The sequence below is a fragment of the Delphinapterus leucas genome, chromosome 3, assembly GCF_059928025.1.
Source record: "Delphinapterus leucas isolate spDelLeu-1000000601 "Yukka" chromosome 3, BTC_Dleu_Yukka2, whole genome shotgun sequence".
NCBI lineage: Eukaryota > Metazoa > Chordata > Mammalia > Artiodactyla > Monodontidae > Delphinapterus > Delphinapterus leucas.
Window position 1 is genome coordinate 53,763,939 of NC_143131.1, and position 13,527 is coordinate 53,777,465.

Here is a 13,527-nt window from a genome sequence, read left to right on the forward strand (position 1 = left end):
CTTCATATTCTCTGGATCCTCTCTTCTCCTCTTAACCTTTACTGAAATCCACTCAACTCTGAGGAAAGTTTTCCCCATCTCTGGTTCTTCTACACCCCATACCACTAAGTAAGGAGGAAAGATCCACATCTTCTTTGTTGCCCGGCTCCCACCATGTCTCCCGTTATACTCCCAGACCAACACTTCTTCACCATGGTGTAAAAACACCTTCAAGGCTCACGGGACCCTGCTCATGATGTCCTCTCCCACCCATCTGGTTGGTCCCCTCCATTTTTTGAAGGTTTTGGTTCCTGGTTCAGTCTTCCTTTCTACTCCCAGGCCCAGCCATCAAGCTGCTGACGCCAGTGTTCACGTAGACAGTCGGTTCTTTGCACTCTTCAACTCATTTATATCAGTCCACTTCCAAGAAAGTATCCTGGTTCTTGTCAGGCTTAATCTTTGATTTCTTAAATTCAAACATCTCTTTTTTTTTTTTTTACTATAACTTAACTACTTCCATTTTACCTGTTTCATTGATTTTACTGAGACTGTAGTCTCTTCCTATCTAAAACAATTTGCTCTGCTCATGGTATATATGCCATTTCTTCCTACCTCCATTAAGACCTTGCTCCATACGTGTTTTTTTTTTTTTTTTTGGCCGCACCGTGCAGCATGCGGATGCAGGATCATAGTTCCCTGACCAGGAATCAAACCCACGCCCCCATGCATGGAAGCACAGAGTCTTAACCACTGGACCACCATGGAAGTCCCCGTGCTTATGCCATTTAATAATTAATTTTTAAAATTTGTTTCAAATAGAATCATAAAAAATGTTAAATTGCTCAAACAATGTATTCAAAGAAAACATAAATGAGTATTTATTTTCAAATATTTTGAGGTAAGACCAAAGCCTTTTGGTTAAGGATGAATCGCTGGATTGGCATTCCTCACTGTCCTTGAATAAACTCTACCAGAAATGCATTATTTTCATTTCTAGTTTCAGTTTCTTTAAAGTGAAGCAAGAACACTCCAGACACACATAAGTAATCTGAATTCAGAAGCCTTCTGAATCTTTGTAATTCTTTTCTCAATCTTCTATAACATCAGTTTTTTGGTTGGCTTTTTAGTAACTGTGTTTTTTAAAGTATTCCCAAGATAGTTTACTGAAAAAACAGATCATTCTTTTTGTATGTATTTAATCAGTTAAATATTTAACTTACGTTAAAATGAGTATAGAGGGGTGGAGTCGAGATGGAAGATCAGGAGGATGTGGAGTTCGAGTCTTCTCACAACTAGGGCACCTACCAGGCACTGGTGGGGGACCATGGACACCTAAGGGGGTGGGAGGAACCCCCGAGCGACTGGGTAGGACGTGGGGGGGGCGTGGACGGGGGGAGGAGAAGTGGAAGTGGGACGGGAGGTGGGTCCCAGGCCTGATCGTCTTCCCTGTAAGGCTCCCTCTCGCCATGCTGAGCCTAAGCCCCACCCCCACATCTCCACTCAGGGCCTTACCTCCCTCCAGCTGTGTGGGTCCCCAGCCTAGGCCCTGCCCCTGCCTAAGCCTTGCCCCCTGCCTAAGCTCCACCCCCCACAGCCAAGGCCTTTTCTGGCCTTTTTTTCTTTTTTTTAATAAATTTATTTACTTATTTATTTTATTTTTGCTGTGTTGGGTCTCCGCTGCTGCACGTGGGCCCTCTCCAGTTGCGGCGTGTGGGGGCCACTCCTCGCCGCGGTGCGTGGGCCTCTCATTGCGGTGGCCTCTCCCGCTGTGGAGCATGGGCTCCAGGCACGTGGGCTTCAGTAGTTGTGGCATGCAGGCTCAGGACTTGTGGCTCGCGGGCTCTAGAGCGCAGGCTCAGCTGCTGTGGCACACAGGCTCAGCTGCTCCGTGGCATGCGGGATCCTCCCGGACCACAGCTTGAACCCACATCCCCTGCATTGGCAGGTGGATTCTTAACCACTGTGCCACCAGGGAAGCCCCTGGCCTTTTTTTCTTTTTTTTCTTTTCTTTTTAGGTTGTGGTTCTGTTTTATATTTTTATTTTTTCTAATAAGTTTTTTATTTTTCTACTTTTATTTTATTCTCTATTCTTTGTTGTTGTTCTGTTCCTTTTGGCTTGCTCCCCCCACCCCTGTTTTTTTCTGTTGTTCTGTTTTATCTTGTTGTTGTTACTTCACTTATATTTTTATTTTTCCTAATATATTTTTCATTTTTCTAATTTTATTTTTTATTCTTTGTTATTTTACTGCTCCTTTTTTTTTTTTTTTCTTTCACTATGCCACATGGCTTGCAGGTTCTTGGTTCCCAGGCTGGGGGTCATACCTGAGCTCCTATGGTGGGAGCACCGAGCCCAAACTGTTAGACTACCAGAGAACCTCAGCCTCCAGGGAATATTAAGCAGAGTGAGGTCTCCTGGAGGTCCTCATCTTGGCACCAGAACCTGGCTCTACCCAACTGCCTGCAAACTCCAGTGCGGGATGTCGCAGGCCATACAACCAGTAAGACAGGAACACAGCCCCACCCATCAAAAAGAATGAGAAAACAAAAAAATATGTTACAGACGAAGGAGCAAGGTAAAAACCTACAAGACCAAATAAATGAAGAGGAAATAGGCAACCTACCTGAAAAAGAATTCAGAGTAATGATAGTAAAGATGATCCAAAATCTTGGAAATGGAATGGAGGCACAAATCAAGAAAATACAAGAAATGTTTCCCCTAACATAGGAAAGGAAATAGCCACCCAAGTCCAGGAAGTGCAGAAAGCCCCATACAGGATAAACCCTAAGAGAAACACATCAAGACACATATTAATCAAACTGGCAAAAATTAAATTCAAAGAAAAAAAATTAAAATCAGCAAGGGAAAAGCAACAAATAACATACAAGGGAATCCCTGTAAGGTTATCATCTGATTTTTCAGCAGAAACTAGGACAGAAGGGAGTGGCAGGATATATTTAAAGTGATGAAAGGGAAAAAGTCTACACTCTACTCCACAAGGATCTCATTCAGATTCAACGGAGAAATCAAAAGCTTTACAGACAAGAAAAGCTAAGAGAGTTCAGCACCACTAACCAGCTTTACAACAAATGCTAAAGGAACTTCTCTAGGAGGGAAACACAAGGGAAGAAAAAGACCCACAAAAACAAACCCAAAACAATTAAGAAAATGGTAATAGGAACATACATATCAGTAATCACCTTGAATGTAAATGGATTTAAATGCTCCAACCAAAAGACACAAACTGGCTGAATGGCTACAAAAATAAGACCTGTATATATGCTGCCTACAAGACACCCACTTCAGACCTAGGGACACATACAGACTGAAAGTGAGAGGATGGAAAAAGATATTCCATGCAAATGGAAATCACAAGAAAGCGGGAGTAGCAATACTCATATCAGATAAAATAGACTTTAAAATAAAGACTGTTGGGCTTCCCTGGTGTCGCAGTGGTTGAGAGTCCACCTGCCGATGCAGGGGACATGGGTTCGTGCCCTGGTCCGGGAAGATCCTACATGCCACGGAGTGGCTGGGCCCATGAGCCATGGCCGCTGAGCCTGTGTGTCTGGAGCCTGTGCTCCACAACGGGAGAGGCCACAACAGTGAGAGGCCCGCGTAGCGCAAAAAATAATAATAATAATTAAAAAAATAAAGACTGTTACAAGAGATAAGGAAGGACAATACATAGTGATCAAGGGATCAATCCAAGAAGAAGATATAACAATTATAAATGTTTATGCACCCAACATAGGAGCACCTCAGTACCTAAGGCAAATGCTAACAGCCATAAAAGGGGAAATGGACAGTAACACAATAATAGTGGGGGACTTTAACACCCCACTTACACCAATGGACAGATCATTCAGACAGAAAATAAATAAGGAAACAAGCTTTAAATGACACAATAGACCAGATAGAGTTAATTGATATTTATAAGACATTCCATCCAAATGCAGAATACACTTTCTTCTCAAGTGCACACGGAACATTCTCCAGGATAAATCACATCTTGGGTCACAAATCAAGCCTCGGAAAATTTAAGAAAATTGAAATTGTATCAAGCATCTTTTCCGACCACAATGCTATGAGATTAGAAATCAATTACAGGAAAAAAACTGTAAAAAACACAGATATATGGAGGCTAAACAGTGCACTGCTAAATAACCAAGAGATCGCTGAAGAAGTCAAAGAGGAAATCAAAAAATACCTAGAGGCAAATGACAACAAAAACATGACAACCCAAAACCTATGGGATGCAGCAAAAGCAATTCTAAGGGGGAAGTTTATAGCAATTCAATCTCACCTCAAGAAACAAGAAAAATCTCAAATAAACAATCTAAACTTACACCTAAAGCAACTAGAAAAAGAAGAACAAAGCAAACCAAAAATTAATAGAAGGAAAGAAATCATAAAGATCAGAGCAGAAATAAATGAAATAGAAACAAAACAATAGCAAAGATCAGTAAAACTCAGAATTAGTTCTTTGAGAAGATAAACAAAATTGATAAACCATTAGCCAGACTCATCAAGAAAAAAAGGGAGAGGACTCAATAAACTTAGAAACGAAAAAGGAAAAATTACAGCTGACACCACAGAAATACAAAGCATCATAAGAGACTACTACAAGCAACTCTATGCCAATAAAATGGACAACCTGGAAGAAATGGAAAACTCCTTAGAAAGGTATAACCTTCCAAGACTGAACCAGGAAGAAATACAAAATATGAACAGACCAATCACAAGTAATGGAATTGGAACTGTGATTTAAAATTTTCCAACAAACAAAGTCCAGGACCAGATGGATTCACAGGCGAATTCTATTCTATTAAACATTTAGAGAAGAGCTAACACCTATCTTTCTCAAACTCGTTCAAAAAATTGCAGAGGGAGGAACACTCCCAAACTCGTTCAAGGAGGCCACCATCACCCTGATACTAAAACCAGACAAAGATATCACAAAAAAGGAAAATTACAGACCAATGTCACTGATGAATTTAGACACAAAAATCCTCAACAAAATACTAGCAAACAGAATCCAACAGCACATTAAAAAGGTCATGCACCATGATCAAGTGAGATTTATCCCAGGAATGCAAGGATTCTTCAGCATATTAACAAGTTAAAGAATAAAAACCATATGATCATCTCAACAGATGCAGAAAAAGCTTTTGACAGAATTCAACACCCATTTATGATAAAAGACTCTCCAGAAAGTGGGCATAGAGGGAATATACCTCAGCATAACAAAGGCCATGTATGACAAACCCACAGCAAACATCAGTCTCAATGGTGAAAAACTCAAAGCATTTCCTCTAAGATCAGGAACATCAAGACAAGGATGTCCATTCTCGCCACTGTTATTCAACATAGTTTGGAAGTCCTATCCACGGCAATCAGAGCAGAAAAAGAAATAAAAGGAATACAAATTGGAAAAGAAGAAGTAAAACTGTCACTGTTTGCAGATGACATGATACTGTACATAGAAAAATTTAAGGATGCCACTAGAAAACTGCTAGAGCTAACCAATGAAGTTGGTAAGGTTGCAGAATACAAAATTAACGAACAGAAATCTCTTGCATTCCTATACACTAAAAACAAAAGATCAGAAAGAGAAATTAAGGAAACAATCCCATTTACCATTTCAACAAAAAGAATAAAATACCTAAGGAGGAATAAATAAAATACCTTAGGTAGGAATAATACCTAAGGAGGCAAAAGACCTGTACTCAGAAAACTATAAAACACTGAGAAAGAAATCAAAGATGACAAACAGATGGAGAGATATGCCATGTTCCTGGATGGAAGAATCAATATTGTGAAAATGACTATACTACCCAAAGCAATCTACAGGTTCAGTGCAATCCCTATCAAATTACCAATGGCATTTTTCACAGAATTAAAACAAAAAATTTTACAATTGTATGGAAACACAAAATACCCCTAATAGCGAAAACAATCTTGAGAAAGAAAAATGGAGCTGGAGGAATCAGGCTCCTGGACTTCAGACTATACTACAAAGCTACAGTAATCAAGGCAGTAGGGTACTGGTACAAAAACAGAAATATAGATCCATGGTATAGGATAGAAAACCCAGAGATAAACCCATGCACCTATGGTCACCTTATCTATAACAAAGGAGGCAAGAACATACAATGGAGAAAAGAAAGCCTCTTCAATAAGTGCTGCTGGGAAAACTGGACAACTACATGTAAAAGAATGAAATTGGAGCACTCCCTAACACCATACACAAAAATAAACTCAGAATGGATTCAAGACCTAAATGTAAAACTCTTAGAGGAAAACATGGGAATAACATTCTTTGACATAAATCTCAGCAAGATCTTTTATGAACCACCTCCTAGAGTAATGAAAATAAAAACAAAAATAAGCAAATGGGACCTAATGACTTTTGCACAGCAAAGGAAACTATGAACAAGACAAAAAGAGAACCCTCAGAATGGGAGAAAATATTTGCAAACTAATCAACGGACAAAGGACTAATCTCCGAAATATACAAACAGCTCATGCAGCTCAATACCAAAAAACAACCCAAACAAAAAATGGGCAGAAGACCTAAATAGACATTTCATGAAAGAAGACATACAGATGGCCAAGAGGCACATGAAAAGCTGCTCAACATCACTAATTATTAGAGAAATGCAGATCAAAACTACACCTCACACTGGTCAGAATGGCCTTCATCAAAAAATCTACAAAAAATAAATGCTGCAGAGGGTGTGGAGAAAAGGGAACCCTCTTGCATTGTTGGTGGGAATGTAAATTGATACAGCCACTGTGGAGAACAGTATGGAGGTTCCTTAAAAAACTAAAAATAGAACTACCATATGACTCAGCAGTCCCACTACTGGCCATACATCCTGAGAAAATCATAATTCAAAAGGACACATGTACCCAATGTTCATTGCAGCACTATTTACAATAGCCAGGACATGGAAGCAACCTAAATGTCCATCAACAGATGAGTGGATAAAGAAGATGTGGTACATATATATAATGGAATATTACTTAGCCATAAAAAGGAGTGAAATTGGGTCATTCGTAGAGATGTGGATGGACCTACATCCACATCTCTGTGAATGTAGGGATGAGTTTGTCTTACAGAGTGAAATGTCAGAAAAACAAATATTGTATATTAATGCATATATGTGGAATCTAGAAAAATGCTACAGATGGATGAACCTATTTGCAGGGCAGGAGTAGAAACACAGACATAGAGAACAGACATGTGGACACGGGGGGAAGAGTAGGGTTGGATGAATTGGGAGATTAGGTTTGACATAAATACACTACCATGTGTAAAATAGATAGCTAGTGGGAACCTGCTGTATAGCACAGGGAGCTCAGCTCAGTGATCTGTGATGACGTAGATGGGTGGGATGGGGGTGGGGAGGGAGGTTCAAGAGGGAGGGGATACAGGTATACATATAGCTGATTCATTTCATTGTACAGCAGAAACTAACACAACATTGTAAAGCAATTATACTCCAATAAAAAATTGATATAAAATAAAAGGAAATGAGTATAGTAAGCATAAACAGGTTTTGGAGCAATTGAACTTGACTCTTGGTGAGTATATAACTCAACTGGTTGAAGGAGAAATGTGGAAGTACATTGGAAAATAATCTGCCAGCCTTGAGTGTAACCATCAACCAGTATGTTTCACATAGACAGTATCAGTTATTGTAGAGAGACAGTTAAAGGGGGTGAGTATTCTGGCTTCTCCTATGTTAAAAATGCACCCTTGTATGTCTCAGCCCCTTATACTGCGTTAGCTCTCCTTGTTTTCACAGCCAGCTCTATGGAGAGTTGCTGAGGTGCACTCTCTCCGGTTCTTTACCATCTCCATAGCCCTCGATCATAGTAATCTGACTTGCACTTCTGCCACCCCCCTAACACTGCTCTTGCCAGTCATCAATGACGTTCCTGTTGCTGAATTCAACAGAGACTCTTGTGTCTTTCTTGAGATTTGTACAACATTTCATACTGTTATTCACTCCCTTTTTTTTTTGGTTGCATCAGGTCTTAGTTGCAGCACACGGGCTCTGTGTAGTGCCGCGTGGGCTTAGTTGCCCCACGGCATCTGGGATCTTAGTTTCCCAACCGGGGATTGAACCGGCGTCCCCTGCATTGCAAGACCGATTCTTAACCACTGGACCACCAGGGAAGTCTCCTCCAATTACATTTACTAGTAATGAATTCCACTTATGTGTGCTACAGCCGCTTCAGACTTGGCACGTCCAAAACTGAATTTCCCTTTGTCCCACCAGAGAGCCTCCTCCTTCATCTGAGTCCCCTGTTTTAGCGACAGAGCCTCTGTCCATCCCTCCAATTCCAAGACAGAAGCCTGGACGTCATCCTTGAGTATCTCACCTCCTCCCGACATCCATTCAATACCAAGTCATATTGATTCTTCTTAGTGAATATCTACTAAATCACTCCAATTCCCCCTATTTCCTAGTTAGGTATACCATAATATTATGCCCCAGTTACCATTATAGCTTCTCTCTGGGAATGATGTCTCTTTCCTAAACATTTCAACTCACTATAATTTGAGCGATTTCTTTAAAATGCATGTCTTTTCTCATCTCTCACCTGATTAAAACCCTTCAGTGGCTCTGTCACTGCCTTCAGAGTAGGTTTGAACTCAAATGATTCCCAAGGCTCTTCATTCTCTAGTCCCTACTTAACTTTTTCAGATTTTTCTTTCCTTACAACCTTTTATCTTTGGATAATTTCTGCACATTGTTCAGATCTTGGCTTGCTCACTGTTCCTTATAGAAAATCTTTCTGGAAAAGCTCCTTCTGTGCTCTTTCAGAGTTCTCCCTGTTGGCACTCATCTCAATGCAGTACAATTACCCATTTATCAATTAGTCTTCTCCATGATGTAAATAGCAGGGTCCCAATCAATTTGCCTTTTTATCCTTTGTGCCTGTCACAATGACCAGACACAGTGCATGTTCATAAATATCTGTTGAACAAATGACATTAAACAAGTCACTTAGCCTCTCTGAGTCTCAACTGCATCATCTGTTAAAAGGGAATATTGTCCTGCCTATGGTTGTTTTGGGGTCTTGTAAGATAATAGGAATTAAGTTTAGTATTGTGGTTAAGAGAGTGGGTTGTGGATCTGTAGTACCTGGTTTTTAATCCTAGTTCCCACCATGTAGCCAGCTGTGTGACCTTGGGCAAGTTACTTATCTGTGTTTTAGTTGCTTTGGCTAAATGGAAACAACCACAGTATCTGTCTCATAGTATTGTTGTACGGACTGAGTTAATAAATGGAAAGTAATTAATACAGTGCCTAAACACAATAAATGTTAGCTATTAATTATAATATTTTTATTTATAAGTTCTAGAATTATATATTATAAATATATATACACACATATGGCATCAGTTTTTAGTTTCAGTGTTTTAAGTGGGTAAATGGTTGGTATCATTCCTTTATCTTTTAGGATAATACCATAGCTATACCAGATTTTATTTTTTAAGTCTTAAATTCAAATTGCCATAGTTGATTTACATGAAATTTTGGTAAAACATTTTTTAAATTGTTGTTCAATATAGAAAGAATTTTGAAAATGTTTCCTTGCTGAATATCAAAATATTGATTCTACATACATAGTAGGTGGATATTAGCACAGGAAAAATGTTTAAGTAAGAAAGATTACTGGTTTAATTTATAAAGGACAATTATTATGTCTTTGACACCTAACTTTATTTCTCTATATGATTTAATTACATAAGCAATTCAGTGTTTGGAAAGTCCAAATTCCATTAACTCTGTAACTATTCAAGAAAACAAGAAAGTAAAGAGCCTTTAGTTTTGTGCATATGTATTCACCTGAAAGAAATTTGCTCAATTTTAGTAAAAAGTTCTTTTTACTTTAAAATTTAATTAGATAATACACATTTGTGTGTTGACTTTGGACCAACAAAATGCCTGATTTTTATCTTTTTTCTGATTCTTCGTAGAATTGGTGGTTCCAGGATTTTATTCAGAATGACTTTAGGAAAAGAAGTGATGTCTCCTCTTCAGGCAATGTCTTCCTATACTGCAGCTGGCAGAAATGTTTTAAGATGGGATCTTTCACCAGAGCAAATTAAAACAAGAACTGAGGAGCTCATTGCACAGACCAAACAGGTGTACGATAATATTGCAATGCTTGACATTGAGGAAGTAACTTACGCGAACTGTTTGCAGGCACTGGCAGATGTAGAAGTGAAGTATATAGGTGGGTAGGATGCAAAAGCACATCAATATTTCATTTTGTGGGCATCATAACCCATTTTATGCTTCCTGTCTTGGCAATTCATTTTCCAATTTTACAAGATATTGATTTTTACATAATGATTTGTAATTGCTTAAATGATTCATAATTGCTTAGAATTATTTATATTACCTGAGTTAAAAAATTTTATTATGTGGCAGAGGTGCTGTAAAATGTACAGTCTCATTACAACTGCTTTCTGGAGAGCAATATATATCAAAACTTTTGAGAAGTTCATACCCTAGCCCCGTAATTAATTCCACATCTAGGCATAATCTAAAGAAATAATCAGATATAGGAAAAATCATGTATAAACTTATGTATAAACAGGTACTCTATCATAGCAAAAGCTTGGAAACAACCCCTAAGTGTCAACAAGTAGAATAGCTAAATAAATTATGGTACATTCACCCTCTGTAACATTATGTAGCCATTAAAATCATGTTTAGGAGACGTATTTAATAACATTAAAAGGACAGAGAAAGAAAACAAATTTTAATAATGGCCAATATTTTTGGTACTAGGTTTATAGTCTTTCTGTGATTTGTAGATCACTTTTGGTTAAACATGAATTCTTTAAAGTTATTATAAAAATGAACACATTAAATTTAGTTTCTTTATCATTAATATTTCAGTAGGGATATAATGGGTACATTTTTATACATTTGTATTTCTTTTTAAGATATTGTCCATCTGTCCCACCTGTCTAAATGCTAATATATGGATTAAAACAGTGATCACAAAGATAAATGATCCAAAGGAGACTTTCAGAACAATTGATAATGGAGCTAAGATAAATTTGATATTTTAAGTGATCTTTCTCAAAGAACAGTGTGTTATTTGGAAGCAACCATTCATTGTTTTTTCAGGTTTATAGTTGATTTTTCATTTACTCTTCATGCTTTTCTCTATTTTCCATATTTCCTACACTTAAACTATATTATTTTAATAATATAAGTATTAAACCCTTTGAGTTGTAAGGAATGAAGATTCATGCCAGTTCTCTCAAAGAATTGGATATATTTTGTAGGATAATTATGGCTAAACAACCTTGCCTGTGTAGCCAGGCATCATAAGAGCATAGGCTGTCTGTAGAACTGAATTATCATAAGCATTTGTATGGATTCTGGAATTTGGAAGGTTGTCCAAAATCCTGCACAGCCCTAGTGACCTAGTCATCTCTTTTTCCCCACCAAGAGTTCCCTACCCTATGTCCCACCATAATAGGGACTTGGCTACTTTCTCTTCCCTCTGCATTTCTGTTTCAGTTTCTGCCTCTTAATACCAACTGCTTCACTCTCATTAATAGCCACTAAATCTTGCTACAAGCCTTGAGCTTAAACTCTTCAGTAAAAAAAGTCTGGTTGGTCTTATAGTTAAAGTCAAAGGAATGGAGGCGGTTCCCATTCAGCAGAGCTTTCCCAGCAGGCAATTTCGTGTGCATCTCCCACCCTGTATGTGGTTTGTCCTTGGTTCACATACTCACTTCTTCAGTCACTTATGACTAAGACGGTGTGCCAGCCTAGTAGCTTATGCATTTAGCAAATGTAAAAATAGGTGGGGAAAAAATCTTTAAAACAGAATTATCTTAAATTCTGTTTTTTCTTCCAGTCATACATCTTTTAAATATACCTTTAGTTTTGTGATATTTTTTCTTCCTCTCCTGTAAATTTATCTTTATGGGTTAATCATAAAAATGTTTGAGTTTCGGATTAGAGTTTTAAAGACTAACTTTCTCTTATCTGTGTATGTTCTCAGCCTCCTGCAGTAGCTGTTAAAACCCCATTTGTCCAGTGTCAGGTACCGGGCATCAACATTGTTTATAGTTTGGCAGTGAGAACATAAGTCTGGTTCCAGGTCTTTGTGGCAAAGTAAGGAAGGAAATGGTTTTCAATATTATTGTTTGTTTAAGAATATGTTTCCAGTTTTAGACTCCTGCATTTTGTTCTGCTCATTTAAGTTCTTGAGCAATTTTGATTCCTTCTTAATATCTTTTTGAGCTAATTTTTAAAAGTAAACAGAAACTGTGACTATCTAGTTAACACACTTAAACAAGTGCTGTATGTATTAAATGTTAAATCTTACATTCTTTTCTTTCTTTAATCAAGGGACAAAAATGATATATTAAATCTAAAATAATAATTATCTAATTTGATTTTTTTAAAACACTATGAATTTATTGATTTGTGGCAATTTTTTTACAGCTTTCTTTGTGACAATGTTTTAAGAGGACTGATATGCATAAGGTAGCTTGTTTAACTGGACAATTCCGTGGTATGTAAAGGATAGCTTTACTGTCTACCATATATCACATGTGTAAATGTTACCTATTTATAATACCTTCAAAGTGCTAAAGATAGTAAAATTAAAATGTATTCATTGTCACAGCATAACCACAACTATGGTTATAAACCATACTGATTTTTTTTTTTTTTTTGCTGTGGTATGGATTATTTCACTGACATCAGATTTTTGCCTAATTAAAGTCAAAATGCAAATGTTTGAAAAACCCAACAACCAACTTTGATATGTGAAAATAAGAGCAGATGACATTACTACCATCATTTAACAAGAATAGCCCCAGTATTCAGCTGCTTACTGAATATGTCCACTGAGATTTCTGAGAATTCTGAAATTGTATGCAGCTTTTTATATTTGTATGAATGTTTGCATTTGGGGGAGGGTCCATGACTTGTATTAGATTTTCTAAGGAGTCTGTCATAAAAGTTAAGAACTTCTTTTCTAAACAAGCCCCATCCCACTAAATAGGCCTGCTTGTTTCTTAAACATCCTGTTTGTTTGCCAGTCCCCATGCTTTCAGTCTCTACTTCTCCAGTCCCCAACTGAGCTCTTCCTCTCACCCCGCCCATCCTCTAAGATCCAGCCTTCTCCACAAGGCATGGCATAATGCCCCAGCCCTCGGTATTGCAGACTTTGAATTTCTGTCCCATTCATTTGACAGCTAAGCTGCTCTGTCCTGTATTGTTATCTTTTCATGTATTGTTCCCTACCCCCGACTTCCAGACTATAAAATGCCTCACTATAAGAACTATCAATACATCTTTTCTTTTCTTTTCTTTATTTTTGGCCACACCACTCAGCATTCAGGATCTTAGTTGCCTGACCAGGGATCGAACCCGTACCCCCGGCCATAGAGGCACAGAGTCTCAACCACTGGACCGCCAGGGAAGTCCCCAAGAACTACATCTTTTAAATTGGGAGATTGGGATTTACATATACACCCTACTATATAT

General features: G+C 38.0%; 1 protein-coding gene across 5 annotated transcripts in view; it reads left to right on the top strand.

Moving 5' to 3' along the window:
* Window positions 1-13,527, top strand: part of NLN (neurolysin) — a 109,415-nt gene that overhangs the window by 27,786 nt on the left and 68,102 nt on the right. For 2 of the 5 annotated variants that reach the window (XM_022596360.2, XM_089908910.1), the window contains exon 2: window positions 9,978-10,237. In XM_022596360.2, coding sequence (XP_022452068.1) covers window positions 9,978-10,237 — 260 coding nt within the window. Of the gene's footprint in view, window positions 1-9,977; window positions 12,145-13,527 lie in introns of those variants that run through there. The other 3 variants (XM_089908911.1, XM_089908912.1, XM_022596392.2) reach the window with 3 other exon arrangements.